Source organism: Eretmochelys imbricata, chromosome 5, assembly GCF_965152235.1.
Source record: "Eretmochelys imbricata isolate rEreImb1 chromosome 5, rEreImb1.hap1, whole genome shotgun sequence".
Classification (NCBI taxonomy): domain Eukaryota; kingdom Metazoa; phylum Chordata; order Testudines; family Cheloniidae; genus Eretmochelys; species Eretmochelys imbricata.
The window spans coordinates 128798667-128824394 of NC_135576.1; the positions used below are offsets into that span (position 1 = coordinate 128798667).

General features: G+C 41.1%; 1 protein-coding gene across 8 annotated transcripts in view; it reads left to right on the forward strand.

The window, feature by feature from the left end:
- The window catches only part of PIGG (phosphatidylinositol glycan anchor biosynthesis class G (EMM blood group)), a 165589-nt gene that overhangs the window by 98424 nt on the left and 41437 nt on the right, over window positions 1–25728 (forward strand). For 7 of the 8 annotated variants that reach the window (XM_077817889.1, XM_077817888.1, XM_077817895.1 and 4 more), the window contains 2 exons: window positions 1267–1576; window positions 5826–5989. In XM_077817889.1, the coding sequence (XP_077674015.1) occupies window positions 1267–1576; window positions 5826–5989 (474 nt within the window). The remainder of the gene's footprint in view (window positions 1–1266; window positions 1577–5825; window positions 5990–25728) is intronic. The other variant, XM_077817892.1, reaches the window with a different exon arrangement.

Below are 25728 nucleotides of genomic sequence, written 5' to 3' on the forward strand. Positions count from 1 at the left end.
TCCTCAACAGCAGATAGTATTGTATGCGTCAAAGTATGGTACAAGAAACCTATGTCAGAAAGTTGCATAAAAACCTGACCAGAGACGCTTCCTAGCCTCATTTTAGTGGTTTTCTTGTGCCTTGAAACATTAAAATTGATAAGTTGTGCCACTTTGTGGCTAAGAATTTCAGAACTTGATCTTAAACAACCATTTTTGAAAATCTTAACCACTGTTTACACATGTACTTTATTTTCAGTAAGGTATCATATGCAGAAATTTATATGCAAGCAGAAGTGAATTGGAACAATAGTACTGGGGTGGGGGGGAAGAAAAATATAAAGACATTACATGTAAAAAACCCCAAAACCCCAAATTCTGTTAATGGAATGTGAAGATTGAGACATTAAATACGCAAGTTAATATTCATAAAACAGTAAGCCATATTGCTGCTTTTGTATATATTCAAGGTTGATTATACATTTAACTGAATGAAATGATCTAATTACATTGTCAAGAGTATAACCTAGTCAAGTTCCCGTTGTATGAACTTTTAACTTTTCAGTTTCCTAAATCTGGTGTGCTTAAAATCTCAAGCTTAATGTTAACCTTTCTTCACCTGCTATTAATTTGCAGTTTGCACATTACCAGAGTTTAAGGTGATGTAGTACTATGCATCCAATGATTATAGTCAGGTGTATACTGTTTAAAATTGGGAGATTATTGTGAAAAGTCCATTCATGCCCACTGTGTTGGATTTTCTAAGAGAACTGTAGATCGTGGATCTCTGGCTGAAATAAAAACGTTTGAGTAATATTTTGATATAGCCTTAAATGCCTGTGATTTGAAAAAACTGACACAAACCAAATAATTAGTTGTTGAAAGAAACTTCCTAAATCTAAAAAGTTCTTGAATTTTAAATTTCAAGATAAAATTCATATGTTAAACTGACAAGCCATCTGGATGTTAGTAAGTTTAGGAGCTATCCTTCCCCATATGTACCAGGATTGATACTTGATAGGAGTAACAAATCATTGCAGTGACTTTAGCTGACTTAACAATTAAAAAAAACTAATGTGTTCGTTGCCAAAGCTGTTTCATTGGGGTAGCACAGTTTAAATTTGAAATATTTTTAATACTATTCTATTTGAAATACACTTTATGACACACTTGGTCAGTGATCACACTTGAATTTTGATGCATTTCTCAGAATCATCTTTGTCTCATACTTTTTTTGACTTGTGAAAATAGATACTAACAAATTATCTTTCTGGTTTTCCTTTTTAGGGGAATTATTGAAGCTCGTTTTGTTTATGTCTTTGTTCTTGGCATAATCTTCACTGGAACCAAAGATTTACTCAAATCACAGGTTATATCTGCAGACTGCAAGACCAAGAGTATTGGTTTATGGGAAGTATATAGCGGATTGGTTCTGCTAGCAGCCCTGCTATTTAGACCCCATAACCTGCCAGTTTTGGTGTTTTGCCTACTGATTCAAATGATAATGACAAGATGTATCTGGAAGCCACTAAAATTTGATGCAGCTCAAATTACTATTATGCATTATTGGTTTGGCCAAGCCTTCTTCTATTTTCAGGTAAGCTGATAATACAGCATCAATGAAAATAATGTGTGTAGGTATTCTACCATGTGTTGTGTTAAATTGCACCATAGGGCCTGATCCTGCAAAGACTCAAGTCAGTGGAACTACTCATGCAGAGTGAGGCCCCTAGGTTTCAGTTAACTTTATTCTCCACCAACCTATGCTATTTAGTGTGGAATAACATTTGCACGTACATACAAAAAATAAATAAATAGTGCTAACATGCATGCATATATATATATAAAAATGTACAGTGTTCTTGGCAAGAACATGAACTAAGCTAATATAAAATTGCAGTCAATTTATAACTTCTGGTCTAGTTTAGTCTGTCTCTAAAGGCTACTACTAATAAAATATAATATGGTAAAATCTATCCTGGCACATATGGGGAAGGATAGCTTCTGAAAATAGTGATACAACTTTCAGAATGTTTTATTCGTAATATTATAACATCAACTAATTTCTTGAAGGAATAGAGCTTCAGAAATAAAGTATATACAAAAGGAAATATGTAAAGTTCATTTGTGGAGCAGGAGGTATTAATAGTGGTAGTTTCAGTGGGCAATGGGAAGACTCAAGGGCTAAGTGGACTAATTTAAAAATTTTAAAAGCTTTTGAAAAACTTCTATGGTCCATGTTAATTAAGGTATTTAATAAATAATTTGAGATGGTGTTTTGCCAAATTCTCAGAAGTGCTTTGATTTCCTGCCATAGTATAAATATTTACTGCCACTGTTTTTTTCAAATGGGGAAAAGATCAGGTAACTCCAGTAAATATCTTCATTGTGGACTGTAATATTGGCAAAAACAGTGGCATGTAAAATCATGTTCATTCACCCTGCTTGGATCATGCTGGTTTGTATAAAAATATTCCACTTTAATATTGAGTCCCAGGACTCCTAGGTGCTACTGCAATACAAATAATTAATTTAAGAATGTTAACAGACATGATTAATATTTAAAATAGCAACAGACAAATCTAGTTCTGTCACTGACTTGAGACATACAAAGCCTCTGAACTGGAACTGTATGAAACTTTGATGTAGTTTAGGTGAGATTAAAACTATTGTAAATGTAAATTGTTGAGAATCTGAAGAAAGGCCAAATTCTGCTACCTTACTTCCTGCGGAGCCTCATTGACATCAATGAGTAGAACTGCTCTACTGTGAGTAAGGGTGGCAAATATAACTCTCAGGGTAATATTGGGGATATAGAATATAAGGATACATTATTTATGGACATTGATTTGGGAGAGTGACATTTTTCCCTCTTTTTCCTTTTTGTGCTGGTCCCAGGCTACCTCAACCAGCATTTCCATCCCTGTGGAAGGGAGATGTGGATTGGATTGACTTCCTTCTGAATGAGAGAGACATTGTGGGTGGTTAGTCATAAGGAATTTCTGTGGCTTTTTCTCCTGCTATATGGGAATATATTCTGTATGAGGTGTGAGGGTTGCTGGCCAGGCTTTTCATCAGGGAAATTATCAGGGACACTTTCTTAACTTTTATATATGGTATTTTTATTGTAAAATTGGAGAAATAGTTATATTTAGAGGAAAGATATTAATTTGCCAGTGGCTGGATCAGTATAATTGAGGGCTTTTATTGAGATGAAGATGCGAAAGCCAGCTTACTTTGACTCCTGTTGCTTTTTTGCTTTAATTGCTACATTGTGTTACAAGATGAAGGGAAAAAAAATCAAGCTTATTAACCAACTGTAACAAATTTAATACAGTTAAATCAGCATCTTTTTTGTGTGTCACGTTGTTACTGTAAGTCAGTAGCTTATGAACCTCAATGAATTTTTCAACAAACCTTGCCTGATTATCATTATTTTCCTGAGCCTCAAGCCATCCGCTCCTTCCAATGGATCATTAATTCCCTGGAAGTGCCCTGTGGTTTTATCATTGCTGTTTAATTCAGAGCATGCAGTGACAACAGAAGTAAAGATTACTTTAGTCTTCATTAATTATAGAGTCCTAAAAAATGTAGACCATTGTCTTCATACTAAAAGAAAAGGAGGACTTGTGGCACCTTAGAGACTAACAAATTTATTTGAGCATAGGCTTTCGTGAGCTACAGCTCACGGATGCATTCAGTGGAAAATACAGTGGGGAGATTTATATACACAGAGAACATGAAACAATGGGTGTTAAGAATACACACTGTAACGAGATTGATCAGGTAAGGTGAGCCTATTACCAGCAGGAGAGCGGGGGAGGAGGGGAGGGGAGAGGGGACCTTTTTTAGTGATGATCAAGGTGGGCCATTTCCAGCAGTTGACAAGAACGTCTGAGGAACAGTGTGTGTGAGGGGGATAAACATGGGGAAATAGTTTTACTTTGTGTAATGACCCATCCACTCCCAGTCTTTATTCAAGCCTAAGTTAATTGTATCCAGTTTACAAATTAATTCCAATTCAGCAGTCTCTCGTTGGAGTCTGTTTTTGAAGTTTTTTTTGTTGAAGAATTGCCACTTTTAGGTCTGTAATTGAGTGACCAAAGAGATTGAAGTGTTCTCCGACTGGTTTTTGAATGTTATAATTCTTGACATCTGATTTGTGTTCATTTGTTCTTTTACGTAGAGACTGTCCAGTTTGGCCAACGTACATGGCAGAGTGGCATTGCTGGCACATGATGGCTTATATCACATTGGTAGATGTGCAGGTGAACGAGCCTCTGATAGTGTGGCTGATGTGATTAGGCCCTATGATGGTGTCCCCTGAACAGATATGTGGACACAGTTGGCAACGGGCTTTGTTGCAAGGATAGGTTTCTGGGTTAGTGGTTCTGTTGTGTGGTGTGTGGTTGCTGGTGAGTATTTGCTTCAAGTTGGGGGGCTGTCTGTAAGCAAGGACTGGCCTGTCTCCAAAGATCTGAGAGAGTGACGGGTCATCGTTCAGGATAGGTTGTAGACCCTTGATGATGCGTTGGAGAGGTTTTAGTTGGGGGCTGAAGGTGATGGCTAGTGGCGTTCTGTTATTTTCTTTGTTGAGCCTGTCCTGTAGTAGGTAACTTTTGGGTACTCCTCTGGCTCTGTCAATCTGTTTCTTCACTTCAGCAGGTGGGTACTGTAGTTGTAAGAACGCTTGATAGAGATCTTGTAGGTGTTTGTCTGAGGGTTGGAGCAAATCGGTTGTATCGTAGAGCTTGGCTGTAGACAATGGATCATGTGGTGTGGTCTGGCTGAAACCTGTCTTCATGCTGAAACCTGATGTTTACAAGCAGTGACAGCTTAAAGTAAATAATGTGTTTTAAAAAGTCTCCAAATCCAGTTCATAAGTTGATGTTTCAGTTAGTATTCCATGGTCGGCTTCATAACTAAGAAAATAGCAATTGAAAATATCCGGAGAAGTTCATATTAGTAAAACTTTATTCAAAAGAACTTACAATGTAAAATTGTCAGGAATGGATGAGCATTGGCAGATGAGGCTTCCATTTGATTGCATTGGTCAGACTTGTCGTCTTTAACTGTCTTTTGAAACAATGTGCCTGTAAGAGGGAGGAAGGAAATTGTAGGCTAAAACCTTGAATATTGTTCTTGCCTTTCTTCTTTTATTTCATATTAAATGTAATGATTGGATTCAAATAATTATTTAAAATAACTCTTGATTTTTCTTGCACAGCCTGCTTGTACACCTATTTATTCTGCATGATACTCTAGTTACTAAAGAGAGGCATGAGTTTAAGGCCAGGTCATGAGGAAAAGCAATCAGAACACTAAGCTTCTGTGTCATTAAACTAGTGTTAAAGCAGATTGGAAACTCGTTAGTCTGACATAGCACTTCCTTATTGTCGGTGTCACAAAATGTCGCCAAGGCAATGCAACTAATAGCTTCCAGATAGTGAGAGGTGCTTCTGACCATATGAAATTTCATGTTTTGAGCAAAATAAGTGCTGTTTTCAGAGGCATATGGTTGCCTCCCGTCCTTCAGACTTTTGAACATAAAGGAGTTACTCTCCACAGCATATATGCTGTATTAAGGTAGTTTTGCATTTGCCAAAGATTTGTTTTTATTCTTGCTTGTGAGAAAAGCTTCATGCTTCAAGGGTTGTTTGTGTTCCTCATTTATGTGCTAACGTAGAACCTCTTTCTCATAAGTTTCTTTAGTTAAATTCAGAATACTGATTTAGGGCTCAAAGACTTATTAAGCCTTTAAAGCTACGTGTTAATTAAACTCTTTGATGTGTACTGTTTCATTCTGCCTTTCAGACATCTAAGTGATATCTTTGTTTTATTTTCAGGGAAACTCAAATAGTATTGCTACAGTGGATATTTCAGCTGGTTTTGTGGGATTAGACAACTATGTGGAAATACCAGCAATTTTTCTTACTGGGTTTGCAACGTACGCAGGACCTTTGCTTTGGGCCATTCACTTGCTGTGCTACTTGAGTTCCGAAGTTAGCAGGTAATTGTCTGTACTAAAAGCTGATAAAATTAAAAGGAATGGTTCTCACAGATACAGAAAAGCATCCACATAATGTAAACAGGAGCTCATATGCCTTTCCCCCCTTAACTTTAGCCCTTAGTTGCTCTTCCTGCCCTTTTTATAGTTCAGTACTCTTACTAACTCCCTTATTTCTCACCCTATTTTTATTCCCATGTTTTAAAAAAAAATCCTGGATCTGGCACAGGTTTGTTAATCATCTCCATGTTTATATGTATGATGTTCTATCCCCATCCCCTTCCTTTCACCTGTCACTTAGATTGTGAGCTGTCTGGAGCAGAGATTCCCTCTCCATCTGTATCAGTCCATACAGTGCCCAGCACAGTGGGGTACAACCGCTTTTGTGTCAGTGTAGTACTGTGAGGGAGACGAGGAAGACAAGACAAAGCTCCTGTAATTTTTTTACTTCGGTTTCAGGTTCAAAATTTGAGGTTTTAGGAATATTTTGAAAACCTTACACTTGGCAATGTACAGTATTCATGCAGATGGGTATCAGTCTTCTAATGATTTTCCAAAGGGAGAATGGCTTTTACGGCATGTTTTTAGAATGCTTTTATAACAAAGATGAAAGCTAAAATTTTGTAGCAATGTTTTTGAGGTAGCATCTTAAACGGAAGCTCGTATTGATTTGGTTGAATAATATGTCCCTGCAGCAGCATAAATATTTCTCAGTTTTAGGCTGGATTTTTGGAGACTGAACAAATCTTTCTTTCCTTTATCAGTGTAACCATAGCAATGGCCCACTGAGTAATCCATTCAGAGTTTAAAGAGTTCATTAAAAAAAGTTGCATGTTTTTTGTAACTATTTATTTTTAGAAATTTTAAATTCTGTCAAAGGGATTGATGATCTAGGCCTACTACATAATTTTGTGTAAATTGGGAACACTTTACATTCGGAAGTTAGGAAAGTATTTAACAAAATCATTTTTGTGCTGTTGAAAATTGGAAAGGCTAAATCTCCAATTTTGGAATATATTTTATAAATTTAAAATGCAAATACATTTTAAAAATAAATATTTGAAATTGAACTTCATTTACTTCCCAAGACCCAGATTCAAAATTCAGTTTGCTTCTGTAACAGCTGATATCACACATGTACAAACAGCGTGGGAAACACACTTAGTGTCCGCTATTGGAAACTGAGATCTACTTTACTGTTGTCACAGAAACCAGAATCCTAACCTGGACAGCTCTATAGCTCACTTAGATATATGGCCATTTTTTGTTGTCATTGATTGGTTAAGGTCAAATGCAGCAGACCAGTGTTTCATCTGAATATATTAGGTAGAACTTGCAGCATCTTTAGCCTTTCAGGGTTTGTTTGAATCTGGGTGCTGCAGATACTGTCAGGTTGGGTCTGTCTGGGTATGTCTGCGCTACAGTTAGACACCTGCAGCTGACCTATGCCAGCAGACTTGGGTTCACGGGGCTCAGGCTTGCGGGGCTGTTTAATTGCGATGTAGACATTCAGGCTTGGGCTGCAGCCCGAGCTCTGGGACCCTCCCACCTTGCAGGGTCCTAGAGTCTTAGCTGCAACCCAAGCCCGAACGTCTGCACTGCAATTAAACAGCCACTTAGTCCAAGTCAGCTGGCATGGGCCTGCTGCAGGTTTTTAATTACAATATGGACATACCCTGTATCTTTTCCTTTTAACCTAGGGTTTTGTAATTAGCAATTCAATGTCTATGTCCTTTGCTCAGGTTCCACTTTCCTTGGAATTAAGGCTGGAACACTGGAGAGAGGAAAGGGGTCAACGGATCTGAATCACTACTTAAACGTAAAAAGAAAAGGCATACTTGTGGCACTTTAGAGACTAACAAATTTATTTGAGCATAAGCTTTCGTGAGCTACAGCTCACTTCATCAGAGGCATTCAGTGGAAAATACAGTGGGGAGATTTTATATACACAGAGAACATGAAACAATGGGTGTTACCATACACACTGTAACTAGACTGATCAGGTAAGGTGAGCTATTACCAGCAGGAGAGCGGGGGGGGTGGTGTTTCTGTGACCATCGCTTATTAGCACCGTAGTGTCCAGGAAGTGGATCTTGTGTGTGGACTGGTCCAGGCTGAGGTTGATGGTGGGATGGAAATTGTTGAAATTATGGTGGAATTCCTCTAAGGCTTCTTTTCCATGGGTCCAGATGATGAAGATGTCATCAATGTAGCGCAAGTAGAGTAGGGGCGTAAGGGGACGAGAGCTGAGGAAGCGTTGTTCTAAGTCAGCCATAAAAATGTTGGCATACTGTGGGGCCATGCGGGTACCCATAGAAGAATTATAACATTCAAAACATTCAGAACACTTCAATCTCTTTGGTCACTCGATTACAGACCTAAAAGTGGCAATTCAACAAAAAAACTAAAACTTCAAAAACAGACTCCACAGAGAGACTGCTGAATTGGAATTAATTTACAAACTGGATACAATTAACTTAGGCTTGAATAAAGACTGGGAATGGATGGGTCATTACACAAAGTAAAACTATTTCCCCATGTTTATCCCCCACCCTCCCGCTGTTCCTCAGACGTTCTCGTCAGCTGCTGGAAATGGCCCACCTTGATTATCACTACAAAAGGTGGTCTCTTCCCCCCACCCCCACTCTCCTGGTAATAGCTCACCTTACCTGATCACTCTCGTTACAGTGTGTATGGTAACACCCATTGTTTCATGTTCTCTATGTATATAAAATCTCCCCACTGTATTTTCCACTGAACGCATCCGATGAAGTGAGCTGTAGCTCGCGAAAGCTTATGCTCAAATAAATTTGTTAGTCTCTAAGGTGCCACAAGTCCTCCTTTTCTTTTTGCGGATACAGACTACCACGGCTGCTACTCTGAAACCTGTCGTTACTTAAACATATTGCAGCTCTAGGTTTTAAAAAACCTTTTACGCTCTAAACATTCTTTTTAGACTTCTCGTTAAATATTTTGTGAGGCATTGTTAAATATGCCTAGAGGAGCAGTAAAGTTGCTACTGACTTTCAATTTCCTGTTGTGCCACTCAGATTTTCAAATTCTTCAAAAAGTTTGAATCAATATTTTAATTGGCCTGATGAGTTTGGTTTCAGTGTGTTCTGCTGGATATCTCCTGGAACCCGGAAATGAAAAATGGTTTTACAACCTTCATCATCTTAGATTTTAATAAATCTTCTGTATTCATATTGACACAGTAGACATTCAGTTGAATAGGAGTGAGTGCCTGTTCAGATATTGTAGATGGAAATTGCACAGAACAATAGCATGCTAATAGCTATAAAATGTTTAATATTTTTAGCAGTAGTGTCATTCAATAAACTAAGTTTGTTGCTAGTCTAATAAGCATTCAGAAATAACTTAAGGGGCTTATTACTTAAGTTACTGTAAAATTAGTACAGTGCTGACAAACTAAAATGAGGATATGTTGGCTAGAGGAAATACTGTAGCTCAAGACAGCTCCTTCCCCATTTAACCTTCTGACAGTTTTATCCCTAGATTGCACCTTATCTAAAGCAGTCCTTTTACCCCCGTATAAATTCAATGACATGCAATGCTCATACCACCCATTTCAAAGTCAGTTTTTCTTAGCTATAAAGAGGCAAAGCAAGAATTTTCTCTGAATTGCAGTAATGATACTGCCTTTTTAAATGCTGCTACTGCTGCTCATGTCTATCAGCCTTGGGAGGAAGAATCTAAAGAATTGTTCTCACCATGTTAATATAATAGTATAGAGAAAGAGGAATCCATGCTGCTCATCCAGGTCCTGCCTCCTGCAGGAAGCCTGGCCGGTTTTAAAATCTACACTGGAAACATCTACATGTCTCTTGTATAGAGCATATGCATGCTTGGAAATAGTTTGGGACTAGGAATAAGTGTTAACAATATGGGGAAGAACTACAAAATATCTTGTTTTCTTTGATCTCTCACAACATATTATGATTCCAGGAGGGGCAGGTGAATTTCCTTTGAAGTTAACATTGGACAACTGACACCTTTTTGGTCATTCCCCTGTCATTCCAGTGAGCAGAGATTTTGACATTTCCAATTAAGCCTCCTAGGGTATGTCTACACTGTGTTTTGGAACTCATGGGAGCAAGCCTTCCAGCCAGAGTCGACAGACTTGGACTAGCAAGGCTCCTGCTAGTATCCTGTTTAAAGTTGTGACTTGGGCTAGAGCTCGGGCTCTGAAGCCTAGGGACAGGTTTGGGCTTCAGAGCCTGAGCTCTAGCCTGGGCTACCCCTTAAAAGTGCTAGCTATACAGCTGTTTTAGAGCACTACCCTGAGTCTGTTGACCAAGGCTGGAAGGCTCACTACTGTGGGCTCCAAAACACTGCATAGACATACCCCTATGAGCCTTGTTTTGCCCTCACTCTTGGCCTATGTGACCCATTGCTACCAATATTATTACACAGTCTGTATGCTAAGGCAGGATTTGGTCATCTGTTTCTAAGTGAGAACTATGCAGCCAACCAGGGTTGCCTACCATCACTTGTGTCACAAATACATGACAAGTTGCTTCAAAGCTGACTGAAACATAAATGTCATCTCCTTCCCCTGTGGGCCAACTATGCAGCCGTAGTTCAGGAGATGAAACACTGTGCAATTGGCAGGGGGTAGAAGTGAGCCTGAATTTATAAATATCTATTGTAAAAGTTTTACTAACAGATACAGGATGTGCATATTCTAAGGGGATTGGAATTTAAAATATTCAAGACACTTAACCCTGCGTGTCAGAAATATGTTTTGTACTTGTGTAGCGTCTAAGGACTCAATTGTATACAAGCCAGGTCCTCCTGGTGCTAGATCCTGTAGTAACACATAACAGATGGTCACTGCCTTAAATACTTGGGTCCAGATTGCCACTCTTAGTCATGCTGAGTAGCACCTTACTATGTGAATATTTCCACTGGAACCAAGAGAACTATTTGTTGAGAAAGGTACTACTTGACAGGAATAAGGGAGGCAGAATCTGGTGTTCAATATTTGGATGTTTTAGCTGTTCTCTTTCCTTGCATGTGATCTTCAGTCAAAAGCAGAGTGTCTATGGATTACTGGCTTCCACCAAAAATTCTGATCTTAGACTTTACAGTATCTCATCTCCTGGGTTTTTTCCCCTCTTACATCTTATTGGAAGTATGTTTGGTAGTGTGTGGTTTATTTTGCCAAGCAGTTTTCACTGTCTCTGCAGACCTACTACCTGTTATCTACTGTGCTTCCGAGAGATTGCCTGTGTAGTGTGGTTCTATTATAAAAACATAAGTATCTGATCCTTTATTAAATTTCATAAGCTATTTTATGCGACCAGCATTTCCAACTCCAGTTGCAAAGGCTGCAGAAATTAATTCTCATAGGATGAAGTGGTTCTGTTAAAGAATAAATACAGGTACGACTAGGTCCCATAGCAGAGCCATCTGCAATACTAACAGTTTATAGTCATAAAAACAAGGAGTCCGATGGCACCTTAAAGACTAACAGACTTATTTGGGCATAAGCTTTTGTGGGTAAAAAATAAACAACACTTCTTCAGATGCATGGAGTGAAAATTACAGATACAGGCATAAATATATATTGGCACGTGAAGAGAAGGCAGTTACCTTACAAGTGGAGAACCAATGTAGAAGACCAATTCAGTCAGGGTGGATGTGATCCACTCCCAATAATTGGTGACGCGGAGTCCAATACCAAGAGAGGGAAAATTGCTTTTGTAGTGAGCTAACCACTCCCAGTCCCTAATCAAACTCAAATTAATGGCATTAAGTTTGCAAATGAATTGTAGCTCTGCAGTTTCTCTTTGAAGTCTGTGTTTGATGTTTTTTTTGTTGAAGAATGGCTTCTTTTAAATCTATTATTGAGAGTCCAGGGAGACAAGTGTTCTCCTACTGGCTTTTGTATGTTACTATTCCTGATGTCTGATGTGTGTCCATTTATCCTTTTACATAGACACTATCTGGTTTAGCCAATGTACGTGGTGGCAGAGGGGCATTGCTGGCACATGATGGCGTATATCACATTAGTAGATGTGCAGGTGAATGAGCCTCTGATGGTGTGGCTGGTGTGGTTGGGTCCTCTGATGGTATCACTAGAGTAGATATGGGGACAGAGAAGGCAATGGGGTTTGTTACAGGGATTGGTTCCTGGGAAAGTGTTTCTGTGGTGTAGTGTGTAGTTGCTAGTGAGTATTTGCTTCAGGTTGGGGGGCTGTCCGTAAGTGAGGATTGGCCTGTCTCCCAAGGCCTGTGAGAGTGGGGGATTCTTTTCCAAGATAGGTTGTAGATCGCTGATGATGCGCTGGAGAGGTTTTAGCTGGGGGCTGTACGTGATGGCCAGTGGTGTTCTGTTATTTTCCTTGTTGAGCCTGCCCTGTAGTCAGTGACTTCTGGGTACCCGTCTTGCTCTGTCAATCTGTTTCCTCACTTCCCCAAGTGGGTACTGTAGTTTTAAGAATGCTTGATAAAGATCTTGTAGGTGTTTGTCTCTGTCTGAGGGATTGGAGCAAATGCGGTTGTATCTTAAGGCTTGGTTATAGACAGTGGATCGTGTGATATGTCCTGGATGGAAGCTGAAGTTATGTAGGTAAGTATAGTGGTCAATAGGTTTCTGCTATAGGGTGGTGTTTATGTGAGCATCACTTATTTGCACTGTAGTGTCCAGGAAGTGGATCTCTTGTGTGGACTGGTCCAGGCTGATGTTGATGGTGGGGTGGAAATTGTTGAAATCCAGGTGGAATTCTTCAAGGGCCTCCTTCCCGTGGGTCCATATGATGATTGCATCAATGTAGCATAAGTGGAGGAGGAGTGCTAGGGGACGAGAGCTGAGGAAGCGTTGTTCTAAATCAGCCATAAAAATGTTGGCATACTGTGGGGGCCATGCGGGTACCCATAGCAGTGCCGCTGACTTGAAGGTATAAGTTGTCCCCAAATCTGAAATGGTTGTGGGTGAGGACAAAGTCACAAAGCTCAGCCACAAGGTGTGCCGTGGCCTCATTAGGGATACTGTTCCTGACAGCTTGTAGTCCATCCTCGTGTGCAATATTGGTGTAAAGAGGTTCTACATCCATGGTGGCCAGGATGGTGTTTTCAGGAAGATCACCAATGCATTCTAGTTTCCTCAGGAAGTTGCAAGTCCAGTCTGTCATTTCAACTGTCAGGAAGAGTCCATGCGGTTATTGGGAGTGGACCACATCTACCCTGATTCAATTGGCCTTGTCAACACTGGTTCTCCCTTGTAAGGTAACTCCCTTCTCTTCATGTGCCAGTATATTTATGCCTATATCTGTAATTTTCACTCCATGCATCTGAAGAAGTGGGGGTTTTTTACCCACAAATCCTTATGCCCAAATAAATCCCTTAGTCTTTAAGGTGCCACCGGACTCCTTGTTGTTTTTGTGGATACCGACTAACATGGCTACTCCTCTGATACTTGGCACCAGTTGATAGTTATAAACTGACTTTATAGTCATAAACTATAAAGTTTATAGTCATAAACTGGTTAACTGACATTAGGCATGGCTAGGAAGGAACTGCTTCCTTCACTGACTTTGGTTCTAATGTTCAGCAAACCAGTATTTTTCTAAGGAAAATTAAGAATCTGGACAGGAACTGTTAGCAGAATTCTAGGGAGACTTGAAAGCCCTAGAAAAGATTACTTATAATAGTTCTAAGTTACTTCTATCATTAGTGGAACAGGCTGTTTAAACTACATAATGAAAAAACAAACCCAGGATTGTAGAGCAGATTAACAAAAATTAATGAATTATGTAGAATGTTTTTTAAAAGTTGCATAGTGTTAAGGGACAGTGGTGACAGCTGGGAGCCTGAAACTTTAAGTGGGTGCCCTCGAGGTAGACGGGGGGGGGGGGGTGTTAAAGTTACAGTTAACCCTGAAACCGTGATAGTTATACCATCAGAAGGTGACCTTCCCACACAGGATGCATAGGACAGAAAGGTGGAAGCCACCCTATGGAGAGACTTTGAGGCTTCTTTGGCAGCTGTAAGAGCCTCTTTGGCCACTACCTGCTTCCCAAGAGCTAATGTGGTTTGGCTAGAATACCTAAAGTCTCTAGACAGGAAGGACCATCCTGACTACCCGTCCATCTTTAAGAGAATATCCCTAGCATTCACTTCTGTGGGAAATGCCTGCATGAACATCATGTGACTTGCAGCCCAAACCATGACGTCTAACTTAGTAGCCAGGTGCCAAATCTATTTATGTCCCTGGGTAGCAGAGACCACTTCCGTAAATCCCGGGGACCTCAAAGTTTCCATGCACTCTCCTTTTGGGGGGGAAATTGGATGAGATAGTTGGAGACAATGCATCTAAACTAAAGCTGGCCCTTTGTTCATCAAACAGAACTCTGACTACAAGGCCAACAGGCAGAAATATTATCTTCATTCATTCTCTGGCTAGAACGGCAAAAGAAGGGATAAAAACTATGCCAGAAGGAAACCTTGGAACTGATAGCTAGGCCAGGGGTACCAGCAATATATCAAAAGCTGGACAATAAAATATTGGTTCATTTTAGCCAAGTTTAAGACTAGTGGACAAAATATCCCATTTCTCAGAGGAATGGTTTCTCAACCACAGACAAGTAGGTACGAGAGAGAGAAGTGTTGGTTACTCTAAATCAGGGCTCCATCTCATCCTTTCTTCATTCACTCATCTCTGGAAATCCTGTCAAGAAGGAACTTAACCTGTGGAACTTATTGCCAGGGGATGCAAAAGCCAAAACTATAACTGGGCTCAAAAAAGAACTAGATAAATTCATGGAATATAGGTCCATCAATGGCTATTAGCCAAGATGGTCAGGGATGCAACCCCATGTTCTGGGTGTCCTAACTCTGATTGCCAGAAGACAGGGGATGGATCACAGATGATTGCCTGTTCTGTTCATTCCCCCTGAAGCACCTGGCATTGGCTACTGTCACAAGACAGGATTCTGGGCTAGATGGACCATTGGTCTGACCCAGTATGGCCGTTCTTATGTAAGCAATTCATCACATACTGCAACACAGATTTAAGCTGTCAGAAAAGCGGAAAACAATTCACCATAATGGAGAGCACTGAAAAACAGGTATACACCAGTAATTACTTCCCCTGGGCTTTTTATCACTTTGCACGTTCCTTCTTGCCATTCTTCATTCCTTGTAATTGTTCTGTATCTTTCCCCCTAGGAAGCAGAAAAACCTTTGGCAAACTGAAACTGAGCAGCAACTTTGCCCTTCCTTTTTCTCTCTCTCCTTTCTAAACAGTAAAAGCTACATGCTGATACTGAGCTCTTACCAGTATGGGTTCCTGCACAGTTAGAGAAGCTAGAGCCCTGCGTGGAACTATTCTTTAATCCCGCTCCTGGTATTATGGCAGTGGGTCCTGCGGGACCCACAGGATCCTAGTCCCACTGCAGAGATCTACAGATGCCACTTAAAAGGAGCATTCTGGATATACTGTACTGTATGCATCTCTGCAGGGCTTTGGATCAGACATCTTCTGACTTTCGAAATGTTGTTTAATCAGAATCTTCTGTGATTACAATTTCTAGATGGCTTTTGTGCCTCTTTCTGTAGGTCATGGTAATAGTCCAGTTCCCTTAAGTACACTTTTGGGAAATGCTGAATGAAGAATGCAAGCCACAGCCTAGCTAATTATCATGGAAAGATTGTGAAGTTTTGTGTGCATTATCAAATGAGTGAGTCTTTTGAAAATGCTCTCCGGCTAGCAGCTCACATGTTATCACTCCAATGAGGCTCACAGCATATACCAGTGGTTTTCAACCTGTGGTCCGTGGACCCCAGGGGTCCGCAGATTATATCTAAGATCTCCAAAGGGGTCCGCACCTCCATTCAAAACTTTTTAGGGGTCCACAAATGAAAATAGGATGTAAACCACTGACATTCATGATTCACTTCTGGTATTGAATGACATCATGCTGTAAAAAGGCTGATATATTGCTTCCCCTTCCATAGAAGACCCACTTCTGGCCAAACCTCATTTGTGCATTGTCTCTTTTACATAATGGTATGGATGGGCTACAGCCACCTGCGTGATTGTTGCAGCCTTTTCCCCCTTGGTTCAGTTTCCTGACCATTAATATGTTTTTTGCTTGCCTACCTGCTGACCAGTGCATGGGTACCAAAATAAGTAGGCACAAAGCAATGACTTTCTAGACAATGGATTGGACTAAAGGACAAGAGCAATTATTAAAACTCCAGCACTTGCAAGGGTTTACAGGGGATTAAAGCATGATTTAGGAGTAGATTTAGAGGCTATTTGGCATGTCTGAATATAATAAAGGTAGTTTAGAACGGTTAAAAAAATGATAGTTGTGGAAATTGGCCATAAAGGTGAACGGAACATTGCATTGATACATACTAGTTTCAGAGGTTGGAGCCATCAGGGAGATTAGTTAGTGGGAACCCAAGGCTTCATCTCAATTAAAAGGATACCATGTGGTCCTGTCTACATTACTAATTTTGACTGTAACAAGATTCCCCTGATTCTACTATAAAGTGTAGTATGGATGGTACTTCATTGTCTTTTTTCACTTTTGCCTCCTATTAGGTCTTCACCTTAATGTTATGGGCTTCTTTTGTATTTAGTGTATCTGCAGAATATGCTGAGAAGTTACGTATCTTCTTAACAAGGAGCAATGGTCTCAGGTTGCAGTGGGGGAGGTCTAGGTTGGATATTAGGAAAAGCTTTTTCACTAGGAGGGTGGTGAAGCACTGGAATGGGTTACCTAGGGAGGTGGTGGAATCTCCAGCATTAGAGGTTTTTAAGGCCTGGCTTGACAAAGTCCTGTCTGGGATGATTTAGTTGGGGTTGGTCCTGCTTTGAGCAGGGGGTTGGACTAGATGACCTCCTGAGGTCTCTTCCAACCCTAATCTTCTGTGATAACTGAACCAGCTTGTTCTCAAATCTGTTTTTATTGATTCTCAAGTATACAGAATAAAATGCTACATATTAATAAAAAGAGTCAAAAGATAAAATATGGAAAAAGATGGGTTCATCTTTTAAGGAAGTACTTTGGCCAGCACCTTGTTCAGAAAGAACTTTCAAACCTAATCCTGTGAAACAAATTTCAATATACAGAGGTCAGATTTAAAACTTACCTTGACAAACCCAAGATGAAATCAAATGCAGAAAACATAGCTTAAAACTATAATCATTGGTGTGTATTACTAGTTATAGCTAGAGTTCATCAAAGTTTAGATGAAAGTGAAATGTGTTGGGAACCAGGCACATTCCCATGTGCCTGGCCTGGTAGTGCAGTTACATGTGCTATAAGCAGTACAGGAAGTGGCATGTAAGAGCCAGTAAGTCTGGATACAGCAGTACATGGTTTTGGGAGCTGTGGGAATTGTGTGGGTAGGCTCAGCTGGTTTCTCTTTGGTGGGGTTTGGAAGTCCCATCTGGGTCCACTCCTCTTCTTTGGCTTGTTGGCAGCATCAGTCATTGAGAAGTGGGTGGAAGAAATAAGAGAAAATAAAAACGAGGAGTCCGGTGGCACTTTAAAGACTAACAGATTTATTTGGGCATAAGCTTTCATGGGTAAAAACCCAACTTCTTCAGATGCACAGAGTAAAAATTACAGATGCAGGCATAAATATACATTGGCACATGAAGAGAAGGGAGTTACCTTACAAGTGGAGAACCAATGTTGAAGGCCAATTCAGTCAGGGTGGATGTGGTTCACTCCCAATAACTGAGGAGGAGGTGTCAATACCAAGAGGGAAAATTGCTGACTTAGAACAGTGCTTCCTCTGCTCTCGTCCCTTAGCGCCCCTCCTCTACTTATGCTACACTGATGACATCTTCATCATATGGACTCACGGGAAGGAGGCCCTTGAAGAATTCCACCTGGATTTCAACCGTTTCTACCCCACCATCAATCTCAGCCTGGACTAGTCCACACAAGAGGGAGGGATAGCTCAGTGGTTTGAGCATTGGCCTGCTAAACCCAGGGTTGTGAGTTCCATCCTTGAGGGGGCCATTTAGGGATCTGGGGCAACTATGGGGGATTGGTCCTGCTTTGAGCAGGGGATTGGACTAGATGACCTCCTGAGGTCCCTTCCAACTCTGATATTCTATAATTCTAAGAGATCCACTTCCTGGATGCTACCGTTCAAATGAGTGATGCTCACATAAACACCACCCTATACCGAAAACCTACTGACTGCTATACTTACCTACATGCCTTCAGCTTCCATCCAGGACAGATGACATACCAAGATCCACTGTCTATAGCCAAGCCCTAAGATACAACTGCATTTGCTCTAATACCTCAGAGACAAACACCTACAAGATCTCTATCAAGCATTCTTAAAACTACAATACCCACCTGTGGAAATGAGGAAACAGATTGACAGAGCAAGATGGGTACCCAGAAGTCACTGACTACAGGACAGGCTCAACAAGGAAAATAACAGAACACCACTGGCCATCACGTACAGCTCCCAGCTAAAACCTCTCCAGCGCATCGTCAACGATCTACAGCCTATCCTGGAAAACGATCCCCCACTCTCACAGGCCTTGGGAGGCAGGCCAGTCCTCACTTACGGACAGCCCCCCAACCTGAAGCAAATACTCACCAGCAACTACACACCACACCACAGAAACACTAACCCAGGAACCAATCCCTCTAACAAACCCCATTGCCTTCTCTGTCCCCATATCTACTCTAGTGATACCATCAGAGGACCCAACCACACCATCAGAGGCTCATTCACCTGCACATCTACTAATGTGATATACGCCATCATGTGCCAGCAATGCCCCTCTGCCACCACGTACATTGGCTAAACCGGACAGTGTCTACGTAAAAGGATAAATGGACACAAATCATACATCAGCAATGGTAACATACAAAAGCCAGTAGGAGAACACTTCAGTCTCCCTGGACATTCAATAACAGATTTAAAAGTAATGAGGAGTCCAGTGGCACCTCAAAGACTAACCGATTTATTTGGGCATAAGCTTTCATGGGTAAAAAATCCACTTCATATGTACATCTGAAGATGTGGGTTTTATACCCATGAAAGCTTATGCCCAAATAAATTGGTTAGTCTTTAAGGTGCAACTGGACTCCTCATTGTTTTTGTGGATACAGACTTACACAGCTACCCCTCTGAGATTTTGAAGGAGCTATTCTTCAACAAAAAAGTCAAAAACAGACTTCAAAGAGCAACTGCAGAGATACAATTAATTTGCAAACTTAACACCATCAATTTGGGCTTGAATAGGGACTTGGAGTGGCTGGCTCACTACAAAAGTAATTTTCCCTCTCTTGATATTGACACTTCTTCATCAGTTATTGGGAGTGGACCACATCCACCGTGACTGAATTGGCCTTCAACATTGATTCTCCACCTGTAAGGTAACTCCCTTCTCTTCATGTGCCAATATATATTTATGCCTGTATCTGTAATTTTCACTCCGTGCATCTGAAGAAGTTGGGTTTTTACCCATGAAAGCTTATGCCCAAATAAATCTGTTAGTCTTTAAAGTGCCACCTGACTCCTCATTGTGTTAGTCTGTATCCACAAAAACAATGAGGAGTCAGGTGGCACTTTAAAGACTAACAGATTTATTTGGGCATAAGCTTTCATGGGTAAAAACCCAACTTCTTCAGATGCACGGAGTGAAAATTACAGATACAGGCATAAATATATATTGGCACATGAAGAGAAGGGAGTTACCTTACAGGTGGAGAATCAATGTTGAAGGCCAATTCAGTCACGGTGGATGTGGTCCACTCCCAATAACTGATGAAGAAGTGTCAATATCAAGAGAGGGAAAATTACTTTTGTAGTGAGCCAGCCACTCCAAGTCCCTATTCAAGCCCAAATTGATGGTGTTAAGTTTGCAAATTAATTGTATCTCTGCAGTTGCTCTTTGAAGTCTGTTTTTGACTTTTTTGTTGAAGAATAGCTCCTTCAAAATCTCAGAGGGGTAGCTGTGTAAGTCTGTATCCACAAAAACAATGAGGAGTCCAGTTGCACCTTAAAGACTAACCAATTTATTTGGGCATAAGCTTTCATGGGTATAAAACCCACATCTTCAGATGTACATATGAAGTGGATTTTTTACCCATGAAAGCTTATGCCCAAATAAATCTGTTAGTCTTTAAAGTGCCACCTGACTCCTCATTGTTTTTGTGGATACAGACTAACACAGCTACCCCTCTTTTATATATGAGAAAATAAGTGGCTAGTCGTCTCTGCAGCAGTAGTATCATGCACAACTGTTACAAGAGATTTTTTTTTATGATTGTTCCTTTCTTTTACATTCTCTGATCAGCAATAAAATAGGTGAAATTTAAGTTACTGGCATTGAGTTAACACCTCATCAAGATGAGTGGGGGCAATTCATACGTTTACTTTGTCTGCAAACAGGCAGTTGTCCCTGCATTAGTTTGCACTCTGTTCACATTTTGAAGGGTTTTTTATAACCCTAATGCCTAGAAATTTTAAGTTTTTTTTTTTTTTTTTAATGAAAGCTCAGATTCTGGAATGCCACATAGCAGCTTTGGGAGAGGAGGGGAGTACCAGCTTGCCAGTCTGGTCCAACGCAACACTGCTTGTTAGTGTGAACTTTAGTTCCCTTTTAATCTTGTTTGGCTAGCCAAAAGCATTGTTTTCTTTAGCTTCCTGATGACATGTTCAGCCATGCAAACAGGTGGAAAGGGTTAACAGTCCACAAATCTAGGCAAGAATCCTTTTAAGTTCAAACATGTCTCTGGTTTCTTGTTTTTCACCTTTAAATGAACTTTAATCTTTCTCTAAACTGTACCCAAGATAAACTGACATTTTTAGTCAGTTAGCTGTATACAAGATTAAATATTGTCCATTGTTATGTAAGACTTGGGGATCTTCCTTCCCCATGCTACTCTGACAAGCTATCTCTTGGAGTGCATAACTTTGAAACTACTGTTTATTGTCATACTTTGGGAAGGCAAGCGTTGTCCTGTAATGATGTAATAATCTCTTAGTTAAAATAAATCAGTATTCAAAAGTAATTGGAGCCTGAAAGTAGAAGAAACAGCTTGTGTTGGAGGGAATCAGATGTACACTAAATGAGCTTTTCCCAGCCAAAGGGGAAAGCACTACCTAAAAATCTGCCAGCTATATGAACTAATTTAACAGTATCTCCATGGAAGATCCTCATTCTCTTGCTGGCTTCTCCTGTTACCTTCTTTATTATTACATTATAGGCTGGTCAGTCTCATTTTAACAACTAAGTAAGCAAGTAAACAACTATTTTAAGTCTCCAAGGTCACCTTGCACAAAATGATCTTCAGCTGCAGTTTTTCTTTAACATCCTTAGAATATCTCAACATAATAAATGACAATTTCCTAACTCAAAAAGTGTTTCAGCCAGCAAGGTGGAATTCTTTATTAGACTTTTTCCTGAAAGATATAGAGGAGCTAATCACAGAACTAAAAATGATAGCTTAGGTAAAACTGATCATGACTTGATCACATTTATAATCATAGAATATCAGGGTTGGAAGGGACCTCAGGTGGTCATCTAGTTCAACCCCCTGCTAAAAGCAGGACCAATCCCCAACTCAATTATCCCAGTCAGGGCTTTGTCAAGCCTGACCTTAAAAATATCTAAGGAAGAAGATTCCACCACCTCCCTAGGTAATTCATTCCAGTGTTTCACTGGCTGGGTGAAAGGGCTCCCCTCAGTCACTCCCTCCTCCTCCTCAGAACTGTCGCTGATGAAGCGCTTTCTCAGCGGTTTGTCGAAGACCCTTGGGGCTAAAACGAAGTCCGAAGTTCTCACGGGGGTGGTGAAGGAGTCCAATTTTCCACGATTTCTAAAACACGTGCTCTTAGTAAAAGATGGCCTCTTCTGCCCGGTGCTGGGACTTATGGGGTGATGGTGATGTGCTCTGATTGGCAGAGGGGTCACACGCCCCTCTTCTGGGCGGTTCACCCTGTCCCAGAACCTGCCCTATTTTGGTCAAATCTGCTCTCGGGGCGGTCCTATGTGGCCAAAACCCCTCCTGATTGGTAGAGGGTGGTGGGAGGAGTTGTTAGAGGGGTCACATGACACACCTTGCTTCCGGTCATGTGGCAGCCTTGACCCCAGAAGTAATACCCCCATAGGGCGGAACTTCTGGTGACAGGTGGGCAGGGTTTAAGGGGTCAAGAGATGGGGTTTAAGGGGTCAAGGGGCAGGGTTAGGGTTTGATTGACAGTAGGGCCCTTATACTACTCACCTCGCATCTCCCCTCCTCTGCTCCGAGCCTGCATCAGTCTATGGATGTGGCTATAGGAGGATACTGGCACCACCGCCGCCTTAGTTCCTTCCAACCGTCACTGAGTTAAGATGTGAACCACCTTAGATCTGTTTCTGTCCGTAGTTAGTGCCATTGCCTACCTGCCTGACTAAAATAAATAGCAACAGTTGTTATATTTTAGTAGTTAGACAGATAGTAGTATATTTTATACTTGTTGGTAAAAAGATTAAAATCAGATTAAAAATTAAATTAAAATAACGTAGTTAACTTGATGATCGTAATGGGTGACATGAAGAAGCTCAACTTCAAAAAATGTGCATCGTGTCTGGTGGTCTTTCCTTCCTCTGACATGTACTCTGGTGCTTAAAATGTTTAGGCAAAAATCACTTCCAAGAACGCTATCAGATGTACAGCACATTTACCCCTTGATCCCAGAAGGATGGACAAAATAGACTTCACATTCTTTTGTTAAAGGAGGTGCTGTCTGCTAAGCCTGCAGGATCTGAAAGCTCAAAAGGATCTGGCTGTAAAAACAGGAGACCAGAGTCAGCTCCATCTACTTCTGGTCCAAGAAGTCATCCATATCCATGACAAAAGCTTCAGCTTCAGTGCGAGGTTCCTGTTCCAAGTCAGCTGAGACCCCAGTGGTTAGGTCCTCTGAACCAACCTTGACCATAGTGCAGTCTGCATCAGTCCTGGATCCGGACAAGCATCATAGGGATCCACACGACACATCTGGAACATCTTCCTTGGTTGTGAGGAAGAGTGTGATTAAGCTTGCCTCCAGCAGTTCCTCCAATCGGCCAAGTTCCTTGACTTTATTTCCACCCTAGGCCCTGACAGGGTCACCAGGGGAGATCTTTTTCCCCGTCTTCTCTTTTTAGAATTCCTACATCATGGGCTTCACTAATCACTTCAGTGTTGGATCCAGGATTGGATCTGAGGTTGGAGGTAGAGCTGGATCCAGTACGGATGTTGAGTGGACATTTCTTTTCATGGAAGAAGTGTTCAGGCCAAGGAGTGGTCCTGAATTTCCTGGATATCCTTTGGTGATTGACACCTGACTAGGCAAGCTGGCAGCAAACCCTATGCCTTCCTGGATGCTGTGGACATATTTGCTGACTCCTCCTTTTTCTTTTCTCAGTAGAAAACTGGACTTCCAGGGCCAGAACAGATTCTACTGCAGTCTATGGAGCTCAGAGGTCCGGGTCTTTCAGCCACGGATCCGAGACCATCAGATTGCCTCCCTTGCCCTTCCCCCCACTCCCTCAGAAGAAGACTATCAAGAGGGACCTTCACAGGATGAGTTTCCTTAATCTCAGGAGAGTTGCAGAGCAGCTCATCTGACTTTGGTAGGAGCACAGCTAAGAAAATGGGGGATTTTTGTATTCCCGTATTTAGATATTTGGTTGCTGTAGGGCCAATCCAGAGGAGAATTAGAGAGAATTATTCAGGCAATTTGTTCTTTATTTGGGTGTTATAAACTAGCAAAAGTCACTTTTCCCTCCATTTCAAAAAGTTCCCTTCAGAGGGGCAATCTTCAGTTCTGTCAAAGGAAGGGTCTGTCTTCCAGAAGAGAGGTTTTTGAAAATAACAGACTCGATGCAATGACTGACGATGCAGCTGGTTCAAATGATAAGGGTTTTTTCTGAAGTTACTGGGCTCATGGCATCCATGCCATATGTAACCCCTGATGATTGTAGAGCTTCGGTGTAGATGTTACCTATGCCAAGGGGAGGGGTTCTCCTGTCAGCATAGGCAATTCACCTTCCCTAGTGGTGGTAACTAGGGCAACAGAAGAATTCTTTTGTCAACCTAGCACTGTGTACGCAGGGACTTAGGTCTGCTTAACTACGTTGCTCAGGGGGTATGGATTTTTCACACCCCTAACCAGCAAAACTGAGTCAACCTAACTTTCTAGTGTATACCAGCCCTTTGCAGTTGTTTCATCAGTACATGTGTATTGAGGACACACTCATTTTCTCACATATGATGAAGAGATTTTTTTGAAGGGTTTACTGAGCTTTTATCTGCCCACCAGAGACCCTGTCACCTTGTGGAATTTGAATTTAGTATTGATTCAACTGATGTCTTCCCCTTTTGAGCCATTACAAGATTGCTCCCTGTTTCACCTTTTGATGAAAACAGCCTTTATAGTAGCAATGACTTTGCTGCATGCACTAATGGCAGATTCCTCCTACACCCCAGTACTGTTTTTATGGGGGCAGGGTGGTCCTTAGACCACATCATAAAGTCCATTCCAAAAATTGTTGGATTTCTGTGTGTGTCATATATAAACTTAGTTACATGTGGTTTTGGGGGAAAGTAGAGGTATGGGAGATGCTAAATTGCATTCTTTAGATGCAAAAAGAGTACTTTCATATGACCTGGATAGTACTAAGAACTTCAGATCTTCTCCTAAATTGCTTATCTCTTGTACCGGTTCTTTGAAGTTTAGGGCCATGTCAGCTCAGTCATTATCTAGATGGGTCAGACTTTGTATTGAGGAGTGGTGTAGGGCAAATTTGCTCTCCTTTCCTTTCCAGGTCCTCTTAGAGCTCATGGTACTAGGGGAATGGCTGTCTACAGCATTTTTCAAGCATGTTCCTGTTGTTGAAATTTGCAAGGGTGCTACACTGAGAACAATCCATACTTTTACAAGTCACTATGCACTAGATTTAGAATCCAGGTTTGATGCTCATTTTGGCAGGGCAGTAGTTCAATCATTGTTCAGTTAGGACTCTGCCCATCCTTCCCTATTGAGTTACTGCATGCCAAATGGCACTCAAAGGAAATGGAGGTTGGTTACATGTAATTGGAGTTATTTGAGATGCACTGCATGTTCCCACTTCCCACCCACTTCCCTGGTTCTGTGGAGTTTGATTGTATCATTACTTGGTATTCTGTGTTAGTTGGGCCGAAACTGAGGTGTCAACTATTCCAATGCCCCTCCTATAGCCATGCCCCCTGACTGGCATGGGCTCTGGGGATAGGAGGGGAGGGGCAAGGAGCTTCTAACATCTACTAGAAGAAGGCTCCACCATCTTAACTGCACCGAGTCAGTGCATCCAGAGTGCGTGAATCTGCAGGGTGCATCTCAAAAAAACTCCATTTACAAGTAAGTAGCCTCCATATCCTTGACCTGTTTCACCTCATTGGTAGTGAACAAGTTTAGGCTTGAAATTAGACAAAGGTTTCTAACCATCAGAGGAGCGAAGTCCTGGAACAGCCTTCCCAGGGAAGCAGTGGAGGCAAAAAAACGACTGGCTTCAAGGCTGAGCTTGGTAGGTTTATGGAAGGGGTGGTATACTGGGACTGCCTACACTAGATGGGACACTAGATGGAGAGGGCTCTGAGGTACTACAGAGAATGCTTTCCTGCGTGTCTGGCTGGTGGGTCTTGCCCACATGCTTAGGGTCTAACTGATCACCATATTTGGCGTTGGGAAGGTGTTTCCCCCCAAGCTAGATTGGTAGA